The 22,823-nt window shown below is 41.1% G+C and overlaps 1 protein-coding gene across 1 annotated transcript; it reads left to right on the top strand.

The window, feature by feature from the left end:
* Positions 1-18,066: 18,066 nt before the first annotated feature.
* Positions 18,067-21,697, top strand: LOC147444888 (uncharacterized). Its single transcript, XM_086527958.1, has 3 exons — positions 18,067-18,899; positions 19,640-19,837; positions 20,093-21,697. The coding sequence occupies exons 1-3, from the start codon at positions 18,578-18,580 to the stop codon at positions 21,679-21,681; spliced, it is 2,109 nt and encodes a 702-aa protein (XP_086384084.1). The 5' UTR covers positions 18,067-18,577; the 3' UTR covers positions 21,682-21,697.
* The last annotated feature ends 1,126 nt before the right edge of the window (positions 21,698-22,823 follow it).

Here is a 22,823-nt window from a genome sequence, read left to right as displayed (position 1 = left end):
GGAAGTGTCCTCCCTTTTTCCAACATTGCATACGAAAAGCTTTAACTGGCTTCATGTTCTTGTCAGGATCTGGGCATTCATTTTTCCAGTGATCATCTGCACCATAGTTATGATAGTTTCTAGTTCTTGGCTTAATCACGGGTCTTACCATCGGAGGTCTAACACCTTGATTAGCTACATAGTAAATCGGTGCAAGCTCTGGTGTAGTATAAGTTACAGGTTCTTCCATTGGTGGTGGATGTGAATTATACCAATCTCCTTCTACCATTATTGTAGATGGACTAGGTTCAACATAGGGTGTAGCAGGAACTAGTGCTTGTTTATCTATGACTCCCTCTGAATGCATGTACTTTATAGACACTGCGAGGTTGTTGACCCAACACAAGTTGAGGTCATTCCATACCCACGGTGGTCTTTGAGCTGGGGCCATATTAGGCTGATATCTGTACATGGGTTGTCCTTGTGGCCTCATGGGCACGTATTGAACATTCCCATCATACTTTGGTCGGTAATAGCAATCATTGGTCTCATGGTTGTTCCATTTACCCTCGATTGAACACCATTGATGTGGCCTAATTGGTTGTCCCTATTGAGGTATCCCTATTCTGGTGTCCTCATAGGTGTTTTTTGCATGTTATTCATCATGTCATTCATCCTTTTTGCATGTTATACATCATGTCATTCATCCATTTGAGCATGTCTTCTATGGCTGTAAGCGATGCTGCAGCAGTCGTTCCCACCTGTGCTGGTTTGGTGGATGTTGTTTTCTCACTTAGATTATCCTTAGGGACATCTTCTTCATTGCAAATATCACATTTGTCTCATAGGTCAATAGCATCTGACACACACTCCTCTAGGGTCATATGCTTCCTGTATACAATATAGCATGAAGCTCCTTGTTTAGCAGTCCCTCTAGAAACAATGATACTAATCTTTCTTCTGCAGGTATTTCTAGTTTTGGGCATCTTGCGATGAATTGCTTCATTCTAGTTGCACAATCCCTAACACACTCACCTTGTTTCTATTTGAAGTTATAGATTTGAGCTACCATATTATGTTTGATCCTCTTTTCGGAACATTCAGCTATGAATCCTTGAGCTAATGTATTTAAGTCCATGATTGACCTTGGTGGAATGTTTTGGAACCATGTCAGTGCTTTTCCTTCTAATGTCCAAATTTCTAGAATTGCGTTTTACTCTTAGCACCTGTTTAAAGCTTGCTAAGTGGTCACTGTATTTTCTGACCCATTTTTGAAAATCAGTTGGTTTGATACGTCTATTTGGTTCAACTTCCGGTCTCCTGGCAGTTGGCCCTATTCCGAGTCCTTCAAACCAGTCGGTTGGAAATAGTGACTCATGTAGCCCTGGACTGGATTTAGTGTCACCCGGTTTTCTTCGTGATGAGGTAGTTTTGGGTTTTTTAACATTACTCTCAAAAGATCTCTCGTGGAGTTCATCTCTTGGAATAGTTTCTGGTCCTTGGCCCAATATCCAATCCCTTATGGAGTACCCTTGGTATTTGGTTTGTTCCACCTCCTCATGACTTGTCATAGCAAAGTTATTGTTATAACAATCCCAAATAGGTAGGTTGGTAGATCTACTGAACCCTTGTCTTTGATTTTGAAGATATAGATGATCTTCATGGACGTTAACTGTCTTGATTTGGTATGAGAAGTCCATAGAAGATCTGTAACGTTTTTATCCTCCCAACAGTAGACACTGATCCTAGGATTATCCGTACTAAGTCGTTTCAAAGGCTTCAAATCAACCTGATCATATCCCTCAAATTCTAAATTCGGTGGTCCTTCTTTTGCCGCCACATCTGGAATTATGGTATTTACTTCTAGTCCCCATTTGTCTATCACGTTAGGGTTTTCAACTTGTAAATACTGAGTTCCATTTTTATCCATGTACATTTTTCCTTGTTTGTTTGCCCTGATTTTCTCTTCAAACTCTATGCCATGGTCATCAATGCAAATAGCATACTCATTAGGGTCCAGGTAAACCTGAGCTCCTTGGAGATTAGTCTTATAAAAAGAGAGTATATGCTTATACCGCACCGTCGTTCCGGTTTTTGAATGAGTCGAATAGGAAGACATTTCAGATGTTGATTGTGAAAACGTGTCTGAGACTTCTTCAAAGATAGTGTGCAAGTGATTTCCTTGATTCAAAGTCTCTTCGGTGGATACCCTACTAGTGGTCTCTCCAAATATGCCTTGGTTTGCTAGTATACAACCAGATCTAAGGTTCATATAGACTTGTGAAGCCCTGGATAGAGTACTTATTGCAACTTGATTGCAACTTCTATCAAGCTTTCAATTCCTTGTATGAAACTTGATTCATGTATTAGTTTTAATCAAGTTAGCTATTCTTTCACAAAGACTGTACAATTCTTGCTAACTATTGTGACTGGTCTATGTGTATCACTTCAATTTGAGCTAAGTGAGTCAGCAATTGAGACTTTCGGATTCTACTTTTGCAAAAAGCCAAAGACTAATCTGCAACCTAGAAACTGAGTAAACATATACCAATTTGGATCCAATTGAACCCAAAATTTCCCGGTGGCCTTGTATTATGTTGATCTAACACTGTACAAGTTCAAAAGTCAAAAAGTTTGTCTCTGTGTATCAGAAGTAAATAATCATGATTATTTACTTTTCTCAGTTTTTTATACTTTTTGGCTTGATTTGCCAAGTATGCATCTTGTTAAGGTCTTTGGACAAGTTTCACTAAGTTTGAACAAAATTTGTTCAAGTTATCAATCGTTTCGTGTTTGTAGACTCAATTTTCAAGAATCTAGCTTAAGTCTCACTTTTGTGGTCCAAATTTCACCAAATTTGATTTGCATGGTCTAATTGATATGCTTGACCTTGTGGTATACTCAGATATGCAAAAATGTCTAGTTTTATAGCAGATGTAAATAATTGCGATTATTTACTCCTGCTTTTTTTATGCAAGTTTTATGTGCAAATTTGGCCACAATTTTCACTTCAATGATCCAAATCTTATCAAATTTAGTTTGTGGGCTTAATATAACATGCTAAAACTAGTGGTCTGCTGGGTTGGTCAAAAAAGTTGAAAAATGAGACAAAAGTAAATAAATGCAATTATTTACTACTGACAAATTTTTGCATCTTTTTGGTCAACCGAGCATGTACACTTGTTTAGCACATCAATATAAGCCTATGAGTCAAGTTTCACTGAGTTTGAACAAAATTATCCCAATTTACACTCAAATTCTCGACAGTTAGTACAAATTTCAGTTTCTACTAAGTTTTTGGTCAATTTGGTGATCCAAATTCTATGGGCCTTTACAAAAGATGTTTGTACACCTGCATAGAGTCTCTAGTATCAACCTCGATTGCTTTTGAGCTGAAAGTAAATAATCATGATTATTTACTTTAGGCCTAAAATGAGCACTTTTTTGAACTTTTTCACTAGACAGTTCTTTTATGATCTATTTTAAGCCTCTGAGTCAAGTCAAAACTTAATTTGGCCTAGAATGTCAAGAAAAAGTAAATAATCCGAGTTTTTGCAAACTCTTGAAATTTTTATCTCAATGCGTCCTTAAGCCCATCCACTGGTTCATACAACCTTTAAAGCATAATCCCCAGTCCGATTCAGTGGTTGATAGTCTTCTGGTACTATTTCTAGCCGTAGACCTGAATTTTTGCAAGTTCACAAAAAGAACCCACAATTGATCCTTTTGGAGCGAGCAATGTTTTGAGATTCCACCTCAGATTTTACTTACCCTACTCCTAGGTTCTACTACAATTGGGTTGTGGAAAGTGTCCACAAACACTCGTTTTTTTGTAATTTATGGTTTTCCAAGTCTTAATCTTAAGACTTGTCTCGTCCATCAATCATTGTCAAAATCCTAATCTAATTCTACAGTCCTACAATCCTAAAAGGTACTTAGCAAGTACAACCTACTTCCAAGCTACCTCTACATAGCAAAAGACGACAATCTTAAGCTATGAAATTTTAAAAAGAAAGTTTTGACTCTAGGTGATCCTAGAGGAAGTTAAAGGATAACTTCACAAGACGCTCCTTGTTTTCCCTATTTTAGGTCTCTTTGATCCCCGGCAACGGCGCCAAATGTGGGACGGGTGTCTAACCTCACTCCTATCTTATTGCAGACATAGCGAGAACCACAAATATAATTGTCAATCCATGGAACGAAGCTGATTCGACTAGTACATAGATTCTACAAGAGGTAGTCAATCTCTTGGAAAACAACAAACAACTCGCATCTAACTCAAGCTACACTCAAATGACAGAAATCATTAAAAGCTAATCGCTCATCGGCAAACAAATCACATCCGTTACAGCATCAAACGACATCCAAACGTTACGAAACTTCTAGGACATGTTTATAAGACCTAAGCACACATGCTTATGGTCTCAAATATCACTTTAGGTAAGTGCAAAAAATCATGATTATTAATAGCGGTGAGTTTTTGACCTAGTCGTTTTAGGCGGCGGGTCAGCAACGCCAAAAGCTACGGATTACCATGAAATGTTTACGTCAATGCATAGAGCTCTTACCTGCGATTGCAACGCAACAGACGGCATTGCAATGTGGCAACCAGGAAGGCAGTAAGAAGCGCGAGAAGGAGAAAAGTGAGCGTCGTTAGCTCACGCTGTGTTTCTATTATCCAAAAACTTATTAAAAACTTACAAAAATTGGCTTTTATACCTTAGCCAAGGTTTTTGTGGTCAAAACTAATAATTTGGGAGCTCTAACTAAAGACAAGTTGATACAATCTGGAAGCTTGTAGCCCCAGCTCATCAATTACACTATTTATCTGGAAAGTAAGAGTTACAAAATTCCCGATACATATATCCAAATAATAAGTGTTTTTACAATGAAAGCTCTGAAAAATTTAATCCGAGTTATCTGAGTTAGCTTGCTGCTAACAGTTATCAAGCAGATGAAGACAAGGTTATACAGAGTCTGTCCAACCAACTCAAACCCCACTATCCACTTAACTCCCTGTAAAGACTTAGATACCATGCATTAAGAATCCACCCACTAATTTACCACATTAGAAAGTCACCATGTGAATTCAAACCATTAATCACAAGATCCTTCCTAGGCCAATGCTGGTTACCAGTCACCAGCTATATACCTAGGAAGTGGCAATAAGCCAGTCCTATATACCAGAAGGAGTTAGACTACGTATAAACAACACCATGTGTGTGTGTGTGTGTGTGTGTGTGTGTGTGTGTGTGTGTGTGTGTGTGTGTGTGTGTGTGTGTGTGTGTGTGTGTGTGAGAGAGAGAGAGAGAGAGAGAGAGATCCAATTGCCATGCTTTCCTTGAACGCAACATCACACGGTGGAAAAACTAGTTTTTTATGAATTGATTCTTGTTTTAATAAAATTGAGAAAGAAAGTTCGCTTAAACAAAAAAAAGCAAAAAAAAGCTTGCCCAAAAATAATATTTTCCACTATTGTATCCACTTTTCAAAACTGAATTAATTTCCACTCAAGATTCGCATCGAACTTGATATGTCAAGGAAAAATCCTTCCTCACCTCCCCCAGGCGATGGCTATGTCTAAAGAACGGTTGTCCCCTTCCCTTCTATGGCTACACTGGGCAGCACCAAGCACAGGACAACACCCACCTTACGATCGCAGCCCTCCATCGCAATGTCATCACTCCCCTTCCCATCACTGTGTGCCATCTCTCTCTCTCTCTCTCTCTCTCTCTCTCTCTCTCTCTCTCTCTCTCTCTCGCCGGTCAACTACCCTGCACTACATGAGGACAAGGTCCCACACAATTGTGCAAATGCATTGTTGTCATTGCCCCCTACTCAAAGCAGCAAGAAACCTATATGTGAGACCTGCTTCAGTTAGAGTTGTGAGACCATGACACCCTTGCCCTGCACAGACTTGCATGTGTGTGTGTGTGTGTGTGTGTGAGTGAGAGAGAGAGAGAGAGAGAGAGAGAAAGAGTGCAAGCATCTGGGGCCTCCCCACCCCACATGCGGACACTACTCCCCTGCATTGCCCTCAACTCTTGCCATGTCTACGCACCGTCTAGCAGTCGTCTCACTTTTGTGCGCAAAAGAAAAGATGGGATTGCCCCTCTTTTCCCACCCCCTCACACCCTGTCCTACCACACGACCATCTTGAACGAGGCACCTGCTGCCAATAGCTCTCGCACCAGTACTCCTCAAGAATTCCACTGTCCACTTTTAACCTCCTTAGTCTTCAAGGAATCATGTGAGATTCCCACTAATAAACTTAGTTTTCAAATCGTGGGAACTTATTTTGGCTGCATTACGCAAGCATAATCATTCTTGTGAGCTATCACTTTCCTATTTAGAGCAAGATGCTAGTCTCTTAAAGGGAAGCAAGGCTGGCATAATATATAACAGTACACATAAAGACGTACCCTCCGGTCAACATTGAACAATGTGGGGATAACTAGAAAAACAAGAATGGCAATGACTTGAGAAATATAAAAGCTCTCCACGTCTCATCTTGTCGAGTGCCGATTGTTATGGACTCTGGAGTCAAGGTGATATACTTTTGGGTTATGGTACGGAGTTGTTAGGACACAAGATACCTATTGCCAACAACTCCTTAATCTACTCTAGCCAAGCCTTTCACAAGTGTGGACAAAAATGTGTTTATGCATTGAAATTTGACTCTTGAATTAACCACAAATGGAAATCATAAAACGTACATATCTTCCTTGTGCATAGTCTCAACAATGGGACAAGATTATAACATAAGGCCAGAGTCAAGATGGGAGAAAGTCACAAAGAACATCTGGTGCCCACATTGGCCCCTCAATACGAAGGTATTTCTTTGGAAAGTACTCTGGGGAGCATTTCCAACTGGGGCAAAGGCTCTTGCTAGGGGAATTGGCCCAAATAGATGCTCTCAATGCAGATTGGCTAGTGGAAGACCAACACCTTTTCAAGGAGTGCCCTGCGAGATCAGCGGCCTTACGGGCAAAATATGCAAATGGGCGCAAAGGACATGGAAGATAGGCTTTTATAAGAACGATCTGTTCTTGGGAGGGAAAAGTCAGGAGTTGCTTATTGCAACACAAATTGTTAGATTCTGCTACTTCAAATAGGTCTGGAAGGTTAGGAACGGTCGCTTATTTGATAGAACCTTGGAAGCAACCAAGTTCGGTGAGATAATACAAGAAAATAAGGGGGCGATCCTAATCCTTGAAAAACGCGAGAACTCAAATGAATGGAGCAAGTTAATTGACACCGCTTTAACTGACTCTCATAGAGAAGGACCCTGCGTTGTCTCGAGGTGGCTCCCTGATTAGCTGATGTATCAATGACATCTAAGAGGTGTCATGGCTCGGCACGAGCATGGAACGATTGTACTTTTTTGTGGTTTTCAATATAATTCACTCACCATTGTGAGTTTTGCCCCAAAAAAAAAAAAAAGGATTATAACATAAGAGGTCATGTCATGAAATGTGGCTTGTGAAAGAAAAGTATAACTTGACATGAAATAGAGAACCCTAAAGTGTACAAGATCACATTGCTCCATTCGCTAGATGTTGATTAGTACCTATCTCAAGTTGTTTGTCATTTTCAAAGGTAATTTTGGAGTGAAGGATCTACCTCTTCCTCTAAAAGAATTAGCAACATCACAGTGGGCTCTGGTTTGCCCACTTTCTTCATTTTTCTCTTAATAAAGGCATCCATGGACCTCTATAATGCTTCGCATGGGGGAGGAGGTTTGACTGCTTCCATGAGTTTCTTAGGTGAAAAAGGTGAAGTCTTTGTGGCTTCTTGTGCACTTAAGTCTTTCAGAGCGTTGCCCACATGTTCAAATTCATAGTTTATGAAGGTTGATGCACCAATATGTGTTGGATTATTAGTCTCTCTTCTTGAGATAGAGATTTACACCAGGTAGATTGCCACAGTTACAACTACACCTCAGGGGGGACTCCCTAGTTTATTCCATACCATACCATGTGAGTGTACAATAGGGGCATTTTTTGAGAGTGGAGTGTTCATAACCATTGGGCTAGCCCCCAAAACTTACATGTGCATACCATACATTAAGAAGGGGAAGGGGGGGGGGGAATACTACTTAGACATCGAAGGTTCTTCTCCACTCTGTGTGTGTGTGTGTGTGTGTGTGTGTGTTTTGGGGGGGGGGGGGGGCAAAGTTTGTGTTTAGATATCCTTTTAAGGAGTGGCATTAAGAATCCCGATGATAAGGGTTAGACAAATTCACATAACATTTCGTACAATGTGCCCTAGTCCAACATCATGAGCTTCTAATGAACATGAATTTCTTTTCTGGGGTTATTGAAAATTTTCAAAGCTATTAAATTGTTTGTACATATAATGTAGGGGTTCAAGTTAATACTTCTGAGATGTATGTAGGGACTTCAATCTTTGTACATAGGGGACTGGGATGCTACCTAAGGAACCATTGAAGAGACCAATCTTTACCACTTACTTGTCTTTGTCATTGAGTAGGTTTGGTAATAGACCTTGAGTGAATGGATCCATCAGCACAAAAATTTTCATTTTCCAAGGCTAATGGTGCATAGTGGCCAAGTACACCACCAACAGTCACCTTGGTATGAATGGATCAATGTATATCTCATTGAGGTTCTTAGCCAACTCCATTGTAGGGCTAGAGCTAGAGAGCCTGTGACTACTAGCAACCACTGGCTCTTCTTCATAAAGCTTGCCTAGGATAAGAGAACTTCTAGATGAGGACGTGGTGAGAGGGACTGTGTCAACCCTATATCGTATGAGTCCTCCTTTGATTAATAAAAGGGTCTTTTGTTTAGATTCGGATCATGTGTTTCCATGAAGCCATGCATTCGACTATGCAAGGCACTTTCCAACAAATCCCTATTTTTTCAAGTATCTTCATCAATATTTTGTACATCTCATTGGAAAGCTTCGTGAGTGTGGTAAACGCTAGAGAGATGTCTTACCTAAACAAAGCAGCTACGTTAAGTTGGTGGAGAATCAACAACTGTGCAACCTCATCTTGCTGTAATGCAACATTATCCAATCCTATGAGAGTTTTGTGGAAAGAGAAATCTTTTATGCGTGGAAGCAAGCCGTGCACAATGGTAGAAGGGGGTGGTGATTGACCTCCATACGCAAGAGGGTAAGAGCACCATCCTCAGCTTGCAAAGCTCTACAAAAAATATAGTTACAATAATTAGAATCAAATATATGAGTCCAGATAATGCTCACGATACAAGCGTGAGTGTAGCATGAAACCTTTTTAGGTTAATCAAATGGAACTTATTTGGTGAGCTTGATAGTTTGGGGAGGTGATGAGAGAGAGTATAGGATAACAAAAATATACTAAAAAAAAGAGACAATAGCTCACCTGTTGTGCGCCTAGCCTTAGACTAGTCCACTAAGAGGCTAGTAGTTTGTAGTAGAGCTTTGCCTAGTCCATCATATTGTAGGTAATAATAGCACATTATGATCTTGTTGTGCAATGGAGACAACAAATTTGGCATAGAGAGCCTCCTCATGAATGACAGGGTTGAGGATCCCTGCATCACCTTGTTCCACAGGTCTAGCGATTGCGCCCATTCGCCCACTACCAAGATGCCGAGACTTGGATGTTATTTTTCCATAAAAATCTATTAATCGGTTTCAAGAACTCTTTCCAGTTACATTTTTCAGTTTTGAGGATCGGGCTAGTAAAGGAAATTGTAAGGAATTATGAAGGACTTGATCAATTTGACCGGGCTAGGAAAAGTTAGAAGCACATACTCTCACCTTCTCATTTTTCTCCTAACCTTTTCTATGACTCACGAGAATCTTTGTCTATGCGTTATGCCCACCCTCAATGGGGCTCCCGATTCCCAGATGACAAAAAATCTTACCTTTTGAGACAATCTCTCTTGTCCAAAAAGATGAGTCAAACAAGTTGTCCTCAAATAGAGAAATCAGCCTTGATTTTTCAATATTTCACTTTGGCCTGAGGCAATGACAAAAGTCTACACAATCTCTACAGCTTTTCATACAACCTGGGGGCAAGCTTTTAAGAAGAGGAGGGAGTCATCCGCAAATAACTTTTACAGGAGCTAGTTGTTGCTAGGCAATGCCAACCCTTGGATCTCCCTTTTCACAACACAATCTTCTAGCATAGTAAGTAGAGCGTGCAAACCAATGGAAAACAACAAGGGGGGAAGAGGGAATCCCTACAGGATTGATTTTTTGAATTTTAAAGACCCCAAAATCTTATCATTGATCAGAAGCTCTTTATGACTACCAACTCGTAGAATATGGACCAATCTCAACTCAAAGCCCAACGGTTTTATTACATCTTCAATGAAAGACCACATAATCCTGTTCATAGGCCTTGTCTAGGTCAAGTTGTAGTAGAATGTACTCTTGCTTAGTGAGGTAGTCATACTCAATGCCAACCATTGATGCCAAAATGTTTTCATAGATTGACCTTACTTCTATAAATCCATGCTATGGGGGGAGATGGCTTTATCAAGTAATGGGGAGATCCTAAGGGTGATAGCTTTGGAAACTAGAAATCGGGCACCAATGCTTTAGTTCATAACAACATATTATCTTTTGGATAGGTTTTATAATCCCTCTCTTTATGTTAGTTCCAAAGTCCCTTTGAGGAAGGCTTGCTTAGCCATACTCATGATAGGGACCTTAAGATCATCCCAAAATTCTCTAAAGAACTCAATAGTCAGTCCTTCCCAACCACGATATTTCTCCTTGCCTAGAGATTGCAACACGAGTGAGCATTTTTCTTCCAAAAACATATTCTCAAGAAGGTTGGCTTCAGTGTGAGATATCATCCAGCTGACACTAGCAAGCAGAGAGGCTCTAGCTTCATCCACTTCTTGAGAGTGGGCCTCATGTTGGCCAATAGCTTGGCTCAAATGCTCAAGCATCATCTTGGCCATTTCATCTCAATCTTGTGCAGTGTTCTCGTCCTCATCTATAAGCTATTGGAAACGGCCCCTACTCCTCTTGATTTTCATGGCCCAAAAAAAACATGCTTGGTTGGAGGATTGAGGCTGAAGGAGGGTCTCTCTAGAGAGCACCCTAGCCCTTTTCACCTCCTCCTATTGAAGGTCTACCAGGTCAGCTTTAGCTTCCAACCACCTTTTGTGCTCTTCTTTGGAAGCCAACCCTACCATTTTCTTTTGGTAAGTAGAACCACTTCATTTCTGTGTTGCTTCATACGCTCATCTCGGACCTTTTTCATTACGAGGCCCACGCTTTCGACTGCTTTCTACACAGTCTTAGTGAAGATCTCCCAAGATTTAGAATTTTTGAGACCAACATCTTTATTAAGCTTATGTATAGCGTTTTTGGTTAGGCTTTGGAACATAGGGTCTTTGAACAGATGTTCCCCTGTGATTAGTATCTTCTTAGTCCCTTTGAGAAAATCCTTCCCCTTTGGCTTTGCTAAATTTAATGAACATTGGCAAGTGATCTGACAAGTTTTGTGTTGTTACCACCTTCATTTCAATGAGTGATGGAATCCAATCGGCATTGTGAGAATAGTACCACATGTCAAGACGAGAGGTTGTGCGAGCATCTTTCAGGTTGACGTAGGTGAAGTCCAACATGTTATTCCATGGGCCTACCTCCTGCAAGTCCATCAGACCCATTTCTCACATAGGTTTAGCCATTTAGATTGTTCCTGTCCAGCCAGTATACTCGAGGAGCATGTTCTATCCTTCATCGTTTCCGCCATATTCAAGTCCCGTAGCAGGAGCCACTCTCCTTCAATTTGGGTATCTCTAAGGTGCATCCACAACTTGCATCTATCCTTAGCATTGCAAGGGCTATATATGTTGATTGTAGTCATTGGTTGATCTGCCCATTTGACTCTCACTCCTAGGACTCTCCTACAGGGAAGATTCAAGATCACTTATGGCTCTAGGTCCCTATCCACAACAGCCCTAGCATTGCCTCTGCATATGTTGATTTAATTGAAGAACCCAAGGTTTTGCACAACCTTGGCAATGGGTGTGAAAAAGTCCCAAGCTAATAATCTAGACAATAAGTGCTTATATGATGGGAAAAAATCTCTTATCATATATATAATAAGTGTTTCCGGCTATAATAATAAGCACTTTAGTTTCCTTAAGCTTACAAAGCGAGAGGTAACAAAAGAAAAGCGTGCTTATTATGGCCAGTAAAAGCGCGCTAACAGAATGTCGAATGGCAATAGCAACACAAACAATAACAACTTCCTAACCTGACCCCGATGTGTGGAAAGCTCTTGAGCCCAAGGTTTTTCTTGACTTGGTAAAAGGTAGCACAATGACACCCACCCCCTTTGGTTGTATGTTGTGTCAAAAAGCTACCCTATGCCCTTCACAGGCAACACCACTACCTCACAGTTGGTGTTGGAAGGGAGATGGGGAGAACGGTTGCTTCCAATTCCCAATCTTGCTTGCACACCTGCTTGTCAACCTTTCACCATCTCTTCCAATTTTCCAAGTACACACAAACACCTAGACTATGACAACACGCACACACAAAGAGACTAAATTGACTAGGGAAGAGTATAAGAGAGTGTAAGAGGGGTTGTAAGAGATGTACACATAATCATGGAGTACACAGAGCAACACAACATAGCATAAGAGAGGGGGAAGGGAAAATTGAGAGCATCTACACAAGAAAGGCCTAAAGATTGCAACCCCAAATTCCATAGCACCTCTTGTGGAGTTTGGTATTTGATATTTGATATATTATTGTTGGTGCCAAAAATTGGAGGCCCCTCTTTTACACTTTAGTCCCACTTTAGTTATGAGTGAAATACATTAATTATTGCATGACCCTCTTAGGGTGAGTTCTCACTGTCCTATTTACAAGGCAGCCATAGTGGCTTATTGGTAAAAAATCTAAAATACTATGCTAGAATAAAATGATCGAGAGGATTATTATTTGCGGGCGCCTCCTCATCAACTCCCAGAATTCCAATCTACAAATCATCATGCACTCGTTGTTAGTAACATCAAATAGACAACACATAATTAACCTTTAAGCAAGATATCCCAACTGCAGTTACCCACATGCAATAGGAGGATGCCCAATCTCGTAACAATCGGCTAGCTCCACACTCAAATGGTATTACATTGTAATGCCTAGGGAACTGCCTAACCTGGATTCACCACCCAACCTCCCTTATATAGCCCCATGCTACTAAATCCCCTGTTCCACATCGACAGACGGTCACTTACTGGCCCAGGTCCGTGACCTCCCTTGGATATGCCCTCCTGGGCCAGTAAGTGGTCGGCTGCCAGTGTGGAACAGGGGATTCAGTAGCAAGGGGCTATATAAGGGAGGTTGGGCAATGAATCCAGGTTAGGCAGTTCCCTAGGCATTACACTGGTATCAGAGCATGGAGGAGAGCATCCATGGAAGGGAAAGGACTCTCTTGGTTTCTCTCTTGATCTCAGGATGAGGCATGGTCTCCTTCTCTCGGGAGTCTTCTTCCTCTCTCGCACTCTCTCGTTTTGAGGAGCAGGACATGCATGCTCATGCAAGCCATGGCGTGCACGGCGGCTAAGCAGGAGGTCGGGCCCGAGATACCCGGTGTGTGCCTCTGAGGCTCTTGCTAGGCGGGGGGACCACAACCGGGCAGAGGTAGCCGGTAGGCCCGCTTATCGGGAGGAGAAGGAGACAGTCGATTGTCTCCTTCTCCTCCCGATAAGCGGGCCTGTCCGCGTGCCTCTGCCCGGTTGTAATTCCCTCCCCCCCCCCCCCCCCCCGCCTAGCAAGAGCCTCTGCACACGCGGGGTGTCTCGGCCCCGACCTCTTGCTTAGCCACCGTGCACGCCATGGCTTGCATGAGCATGCATGTCCTGCTCCTCAAACTGAGAGAGCGAGAGAGAGGAAGAAGACTCCCGAGAGAAGGAGGCCATGCCTCATCTTGAGATCAAGAGAGAAACCGAGAGAGTCCTTTCCCTTCCATGGCTGCTCTCCTCCATGCTCTGATACCAGTGTAATGCCTAGGGAACTGCCTAACCTGGATTCACCACCCAGCCTCCCTTATATAGCCCCTGGCTACTAAATCTCCTGTTCCACACTGGCAACCGGCCACTTGCTAGCCCAGGTCCGTGGCCTCCCTTGGATATGCCCTTTGGCATGATATACATAGCCCTATCCCAACTTGCAGCGTTGCAGATCCATCTCAAAGTGCAGTTCTATCTCTAATTATCCTTGTGAAGCGTGACTTGTGTCAAACCTCGAGCCTAATGAGTTTCATTGTAAGCACACATACAAGTAGCAATTACTAAGTCAATCTTTTTGTTTTCATACTCACAATTATGAGTGGAGAGAATTTATATTAACATAAAAAGAATACAATCGCCCTGAAGCACTACATGTGCCTTGAGTTGGCGAAGATTCCATAAGGGCTTGGGCACAACCACAATCGACACCAAAACAAGAGTGTTACAAAAAATCTGGGTGGTCTAGGGAGCTCAGTGCATGGTGCCATTCTTTATCGTTGAGGGCAAGATCTCTGGCCAATAGCCGAGTCTTTTTCATCTCCTTCTCTTGCACCTCATCCAATAACTCTTTCTCCTCAAGCCATCTCTTGTTCTCCCCCTTTGAAGGTCTTCCTTCTTGTTTTCGTTTGGAGAGCTCCTCTATTTCTTCAATCAACTCCATGTTTGTGACCTCTTGAGCCTTTTTTACAAGAGGCCCTGCTCGTGTAATCGATGATGGGATGCTATGTACCAGGGAGGGCCACGCGTAAGGGTAAGCCGCATCCACATCACACTTACTAAGTCAATCTAATCGATGATGGGATGCTATGTACCAGGGAGGGCCACGCGTAAGGGTAAGCCGCATCCACATCACACTTACTAAGTCAATCTAATCGATGATGGGATGCTATGTACCAAGGAGAGCCACGCGTAAGGGTAAGCCGCATCCACATCACACTTACTAAGTCAATCTCTTAACATAACTTTGAATCTAATTTTGCCACACTCACAATGGAAAGGGTGAGCAATATGCTATTAAACCAAAGCATGTCATCAAGGTGTATATGTACAGTAAGCACGATATGAAAAGAATGATAGAAAACGCTGTGCAGTATGAGTAATCATTACCTATATGAAAAATTCATTAGGTAGTGTATACAAATAAACATACATGTCTACTTATGCATGCTTGCATACATGTAAATGCATGTATATATACATACATACATGTGTATACTATACACGCATACATACATGCATTCATTACACATCATATGTACACACCCCTAGATACATGCATGTATGTGCTGTTTGTGTGTTTGTATAAATAACAACTACCAGGTAAAGTGTTGAATATCGGTATGATATGAGAAGATTGATAAATAAATACGCGTTTGGAATACAACATTGCATGTTATTTGTGCGACTTTGGAAGGATTTTGACGTCTAAGTGGATGATTATGTGTGAATGTGTGTGTGTGTCGGTGTAGAAAAGAAGAGGAAAATGGGATTCTCTTTCTATCACCCTAGTGAAGTAGAGTAATTATTTTGTTTCACTATGGAGTAATGACTAGGTCTTGAGTTCAACACTTGTAGAATAGGTCCTTTGCGGTCTTTGGGATTTTCCTATGACATTGAAAGTCCTCTGCTGTGGTGTAAAAAAAAAGAGAAAATTGGGATTCTCTTTCTATCACCAGAGTAAAGTAGTGATTATTTTGTTTCACTATGAAGCAATAGGTCTTGAGTTCAACACTTGTAGAATAGTTCCTATGCGGTCTCTGGGATTTTCCATGACCTTGAGAGTTCTCTTCTTGTGTGTGTGTGTGTGTGTGTGTGAGAGAGAGAGAGAGAGAGAGAGAGAGAGAGAGAGAGAGAGAGGCTACCAAGGGTAAAAAAAAGTAACCTTTTCATTAACCAAGTATGGTTGGTTATCATATTCCTTCTTGGGTCTGGAGTTCAAGACTATCCCTTATGGAATAAATCTTTTATCAGCCAAACCTCATAGATTAACTATTACATTTCCCTCTTGAGGCAAAAGTCCTGAGCTCAAGGCTCTTCAATAGATGTTTGATGTTTGACCTATGATGTAAAACGTTATTTTCTCATTTGTACATACAGGCGCATTTGCAAGGGCGTGGTTGTGTGTGTGTGTGTGTGTGTGTGTGTAAAAGAAGAAACATTTAGGGTAAAACACCCAATATTGGGACACCTAAGGTGTGCAACAAATTGCCGCCAACACAATGCACCATTTTCGGACTGAATGGGTGCAATGGAAAGAGCACAACACCATCTACCTCCCCTCAAAATCGTGCCGCGAATAGAGCTTCGATGGCAATACACGAGGGCGACCAAAAATTAACATGTAACAAAACTGGCCGTGAATGGGAGACCACACCAAGGGGGTAAAATGGGACACTTTGGCCAGCAAGGCTTGAATCTAGATCCGACGGCCACGATTTAAATTTACACTCAGCTAACTGTCTCACCAACGGGCTTATTGTGTCCCTTTATTGGACCTCTACCAAGTCAAAGTTCGGGAGCCAAGGGTCCCTCCACAAGGACCCGGTTTTTTGTTGTCCCTTTTACCCTGTAGTGTCCATGTGTTGTGATAGATTTATGTCTCATGTAAAAGAGGTCTAGAATTCAAAATAGGTCTATTGACATTGTTCCTAGGATGCTAGAGCAGGGGTTAATGCTCGCCAATCAAGTTTGCTTGCTTTCACACGCGTTGGTTGAGTTTACCTTACGCTCCCAACTCAACTCTGCGAAGTCTGGGCACACGAACGCTCATGGTAGAGGGGAGGGGTCGATGAGACCTGTGAGAGGGGGTTTGAGTTTACTGTAAACCCCGCTTTTGCGAAAGGCCTCTTAAGTGTTCAGTCTAGGGGTGTGTGTGTGTGTGTGTCGATGAAAATGGACTCCAAAAAGTATGGTAGATGAGTAATAGCATTGCCCTTGTAAGAAGTAGACATTGAGTTCAAGACTCGTTGGACACATTGTTGCGGTCTCTTGGTATTGTTCCGATACAACGATAAAAGCATCGTCTTCGTCTTCTTCTACCACTCTCGTTCAAACCGTGTGAATGGGCTATTTATAATGATGGGATTAAGAAAAATCTAACACGTGTGCTAAAAAGGAGGCTCAATTTGGACCTTTAAATGGGGAGGGTGGGCGAAAATGAAATTGGCCTTTTAAATGGTAAAAAATAATGAAGTCTAGCCATGAAACAAGGAATAATAAGGGGTAATTTTTTGAAAGGAACTTATCGTTAATTTAGGATTTTGCAAATAAAAATTGATTATATAGCTTTTTCAGCACGCACTACAATGCTGGCTACATTTTTTTTGTGGGGGAAAGTTAGGAAGCCTCTTAATAATATATTCTTAAAATTTTCTTCTGAGTTTGTGCAAGCGTGACTAGTTATTTATTTCAGAAATGCTTGCCATTTATTTAAATATAACAATTTACAAACAACATGACCACGTCTCACTCAACTACTTGCTTTCCTCTAATTTTGCCACTCATTTTTCTACTCAACAAATATCATATCTTTTCCTTCTAATTAGGCCTAAAAATAATTATAGCTAGAAAATAAATATTCTTGCCTGTTTGTTTAAACACGTGTTTTTCCCATCAATTTCATAAAATAAGACACAATCTCAGCACCTTTTTCTTTCTGCAATATTTTCCCCAAAATTTCCAAAAAATCAAGCATTCAGATTATTTGTTGATTAGCATTTATATTTCTGCAATATTTAAAAACAGGAGCTTTTGCCACTAATTTATTTCATAATATATATTGTTCTAGATATTCTCGAAAAACAAGAGATTCAGACCTTTTTATTGTAGACAAAATTCTTCCTTACATGACCAAAAAAAAAATTAGTGTGCATAATTCTTTCTTTTTCAATGAAGAAAAGCCATATTTTAAATGTTTTGGGCAAAATTTATTTCTCATGGATTCTTTGAAGCAAATTTTTCTATGGGAGCGTACAATACTCCCCTTGATTTCAACTCAAACTTTAATCAAATTCTGTGCTTGCTTGCTTCCTTGTCTTGCCTTCCATGCAGGGTAGCTTTTTTGTTTTCATGGTACAATTACTATAAACTATGGAAGCTTGTCTTCATCTGATCAGTAGTTAATTATTGGATTAGTGCAGATAATTAGTGCCCAGCCACTGCGCCTTTATAATTCATCCCATGCATCATGCATCATGCTGCATTTTCCAGCCTGAAATCATCTACCAAGTTCATTTGATCAACCATCACCACTAATTGGGTGGGCAATTAGTGCATTGCACAGATTCATGGGCTCCGTTGATTTAATAGAATTATCCAGAGATTAATGCATTGTTACATTAATCCTCTGTGTTTCCACTAATGTACATCTGCTGCTTAATTATGATTAGCCTGTAATTCACCTTCATTTGCTAATAATTTAGTCTTTTACTTCGTGTTCTTCTCCTACGACACTTGCCATCGTCCCCGCATTCATCTGAAAACTTGCAAGATTCATGCAGACTTCTCTGTGTTTCCCTCTATACAAGCTCATATTACAGTATGACAAACTCAGATACGTAGCAGACCATTAAGCCATCTTATATATATTTTTAGAGCTTATTAAGATGGCACATAATTCCTTCAAGGAGAAAAGCCCAATCAGGTCTTATTCGCACAAGCAAGCACACGGACTCGACAATGGAAACACAAGGATTGCAGAGAGCATCAGCTGTGGGTGCTCTCTCAAAAACTTTCATGGCAACCTTTCCAACTTAGCAAAGCCCACAAAGTACAAGATAAGCCAGATTTGGCCCCTCTTTCGGCATGAATACACCGTTGCGAATAAGCTAGACCGGGGTAATAGGCCCAGCTTGAGTACAAGTGCAAGGAAGGGTTTTGTCAGATCACCTTCCCCCCAACAGCAAAGAAAATGCCCTGTGTTTTCAGGTAAGAACTGGGTCGTTTTGCTGTTCTTTTCAAAATTAACTTGAACGATCACTCACATGTATTGACTCAATGTCGAACTTCGGTAAAGAACAACAGACCAAGGATTAGCCCAAACAATGGAGGATTGGGAGCATGTTTTTGTGTGTTTCGTGATTAGAGTGCAAACTGATAGTAGTGAGTCTTTACATAGGTAGGTTCTGGAGGCTCAATTAAATGACCTGAGTTTTTCCTTGATTATGTTGATGATCATGTGTATGAGTAGTTTTAATGGTACTCATTATGGAATGGAAAGGATATGAGAGTCGAAAATACAGCGCTATGTATGCGATTTTTCATTGCTGAGCTTTTTGATTCTGGATCGGTTGATTGTCTCTCGACATACGGTTTTTGCATCCTCTGTTTTACTGGAGCGCTATTTGGCATCTAGAGTATTCAAACGTAGCATTCAGTTGACAATGTAGTAAAATGGAGTCCATTCAACCTCTTGATAAGTAAGTGCATTGTTTGCCTTAACCTTACCATTCATGGAGAATTCATTAAAATACAGTAAGCTCCAAAGAAATTGTTATGATTTATTTATCCAGTTCAGGATGTGCCAATGTGTAGTGGCAACCAAAGGCTCATGATCTTTTGAGCAAAGATGTTGTTCTCTCATTTACCTACTTGCTAGACGTTGTGTCGCGATGGATTATTCACCAAATCGTTTGATTACCGAATACTTATGGCTAATTGTGATGTAGGTGTGTCAATGCAAAGAGACAACTATGTTGAAATGTCTGCAACCAAACCTCCAGAGAATGAAGATGAAAAGTACAGACATCAGAGCAGCATGTCTTTGGGGACTGACTACGACGACTCGATACCCATGGGCACTGTTTTGTGCACATCGAAAGGAAGCCCATGCTACAATGATCATTTGCAATATGGAGCTGAAGCAGGTACTTGCGATGCATGCATGCATATTACCTAATTATTGCAGACAATGAACCCAAAAACATTATCCAAAGAAAACTCTACAACTTCAGTGCTTGCTTCATATTTGAGCAAATAGAGAACAGCTTGTAATTAGCCTTCATGTGCAATTTTCTGTATGTATCTTTCATATAAAACCTCGGTTCGGATAATTTAGACTGCCCAGAGAATTTGCTTTACATTCACATGACATTGGTAGTCTTTCTTCCTTGGTTGTACAGGCAAAGAGGACCCTCATGGGCTTGAGAGAAAAGATTCTGTTTTTGACGAGGTGAGATCAAGGATTAGTGGCCGAAAGAGGTTAGGAAGCTCATCCCCTCGTCAATCAGATGATCTTTATGCGGCTGTTGAGAGAGAGTTCAAAAGACTTGGGATCTACAATGAAAGGAAAATTGGAGTGCAGTATGATCACAAGGGGAAGATGAGTCAAACATCATCACCAGAGTCCTTGAACAAACATATAAAGGATGACCTGAAAGAATCTGATTGCCCATATCAGATTGATTGCTCAGAATATACCGTGGAGATAGACCATCGGTCATTGTCTCCTCGGCACCACCATAATGCTCATGGGCACTACCGCGATCTTGACCAAGGAGATATTGCTACTTCTTTGTCTGATCATCATACAATCTTTCATAAATATCATGGGAACCAGCACTCTTCCATGACAGGCGATCATGGCAATTGTGATATTGATGGTCGCCTTTCTTATTCCAGCAATATCAGTCAGCATGAAGAGTACAACACACATGCCCTGGACTGTATCGCCTCTGCTGCCGCTACTCGAATCTCACCGTATAATGTGGTTGAGAGCTTTGTGAGCCTGTCTGATGTGCTTTGCAAGATGCATTTTGCTTCGCTTATTCGAAAGGCGGAGGCATCCATACAGAGGTTCACAAGCTACTTGATCAAGGCAAAGCAAAGGGCGATGTTTAGAGAGAATCCATCCCACACACCTCACAAGCATGAGATAACAGCAAGCATGATAAGCTCATTGATGTCGAAGGTGAGATTTCAGTCACCTCATCACTTCAAGTATGGACTACAAGCATGCATCAGCAAAGTGATATTTGATCACTTTGACACACAGAGCTATGGGGGTGAGGTGGACCTGAGCTACAAAATCAACAGGCAGTTCATGTTTTTGAGAGCCTACTATGTGTTGGAAGCTTTGGAGAACTGCAATGGAGAGCAATTAATGGAGATCAATGAGGACTTTCAGCAGTTTTGCCATGCAAAATTGGAGGCAATGAAGAGGAAGGTGGGATGGGTGAGCAGATGGCCATCCAAGCTGTTGCAGGCCTTTTTGCTAGCCTTGAAGGATGTATGGGTGGCTCATAAGCTGGCTTTCGCCTTCGAGAAGCCGGCTTCTGTGTTCTTCGCCACTCCAAAGTCAGCATTAGACCTTGAGCACATGAGCCCATTACTGGAATCAAGCACCAAACAAAGTTTGGCAGGCTCATGGGCAAGAACTAGCCCTAGGTTGAGCCCTTACTCTAATACTAGCCCCAGCCCTAAACTGGATAGGCTTGATGATGGGTTAGGCAATATTAGCCCCAAAACTGACCCTCATTTTGAGATGGATATGGCAAACAGCCAGCTTGAAATGAAGGATGCTGGCCATGGTATCAGAGAGCTGATCACCAAACATGAGAATTTGAGCCCAAGGTGGAATGGGATAGTCCAATTTTCTGTTTTTCCTGGATTTCTAGTGATAGGTGAAGGAGTGTTGCACTGCATTGTATACCTTCAACCCAAAGCTGATTATCAGCATTATCAATATCATCATCCAAACCCCACCTTGTAGATAATATAACCCCTTATGGGTTACAATAATCCTGTGCTTTGTGATATAATTTATGTAGTTCTCTTTCAATTTATATGCTTGAGTGCCACTAAGAATCGAACCCGGGCCTTTACGACCTCGCTGTTTATCTCTTACTTTCAACCTTGCTGTCTATCTCTTATCTTGATGTGGTCTCAACTTTCAATTCAGTATTTGTTGCTTTTCTGGTTGATAAGTTTGGAACTTCAGTGAGCAGGGTTTGAGCTTTCCACCTCAAGTTGTAATTTGGAATGCATTTTGAGTGCAACATGGACATGGGTTGATATGGGGATTGAACCCAACACCTTCATAGACGATAAGCTCCAATTGGCCTTATCCCATTTGTAACGGCAACACCATTCCCTCTGTTATCGTTTACTCAGACTAAGTTTGAGCCGCGTGAGGAAACCCAAATGTAACATCAAAAGACAGACAAGCTTTACATTATTTATACTCGCAAGAAAACCCCACTTGCAATTTCGCTCTTATGCAATCACAAGCCCTTCATAGTGTGGCTTTTTGGCATATATTGGTAGAATGCATATAAGCTCAATGATAATCCACACTCTATCCTCTAGACATAACTATTCTGAAAACCAGTAAGCAAGAATCTTTTCATACCAAGTGCTAGTGTTCACATAAAACTAGTCTTTAGTGTATTGAAATACACCGCCTAAAATTGCAAATTCCAGGCTACGATATGGGCTTTCCTTGAAAAAAGCCGTTAAATTTTTAACAAGTTTCAATGCAAAAATCGGTAAATCCTTCAAATTTTCACTCAGAAATCGCAAGAGTCTAAAGTGTGCCATTTTTCTCTCTGGTTGGATAAAAAGTTTTAAAGTATACAAAGCGTTCTTAAGCCTGCACACCTTCTTTTTCTACACTTTTTCAACAAAACTACAAGGTTATGCAATACATTTTCTCCTGAAAATCACCATTGAGAAACGCAGTCTTTATGTAAAAATGAGGTACATTTCAACATCATGAGCTGCCAATGTACAATTAAATATTACCTTGGCTTTTGACTATACATCATGCCATCTCCTTAAGTGACGTGCTTTTCTTCTCAAACAACATCCTTTTGTTGAGGGGAATTCATCACTCTACAGTGGTATCTTATCCCA

The sequence above is a fragment of the Adiantum capillus-veneris genome, chromosome 13 (genome assembly GCF_014529385.1).
Source record: "Adiantum capillus-veneris isolate H3 chromosome 13, ASM1452938v2, whole genome shotgun sequence".
Classification (NCBI taxonomy): Eukaryota; Viridiplantae; Streptophyta; class Polypodiopsida; order Polypodiales; family Pteridaceae; genus Adiantum; species Adiantum capillus-veneris.
This window is presented reverse-complemented; position numbering and strand designations above follow the sequence as displayed.

What these genes read in the sequence shown, in the direction of transcription:
- LOC147444888 (XM_086527958.1), top strand. Translation starts at nt 18,578, where the DNA reads ATGGCACATAATTCCTTCAAGGAGAAAAGCCCAATCAGGTCTTATTCG. An exon ending in AAAATGCCCTGTGTTTTCAG is followed by an intron (nt 18,900 to 19,639) that starts GTAAGAACTGGG and finishes ATTGTGATGTAG; the next exon opens with GTGTGTCAATGCAAAGAGAC. An exon ending in GCAATATGGAGCTGAAGCAG is followed by an intron (nt 19,838 to 20,092) that starts GTACTTGCGATG and finishes TTGGTTGTACAG; the next exon opens with GCAAAGAGGACCCTCATGGG.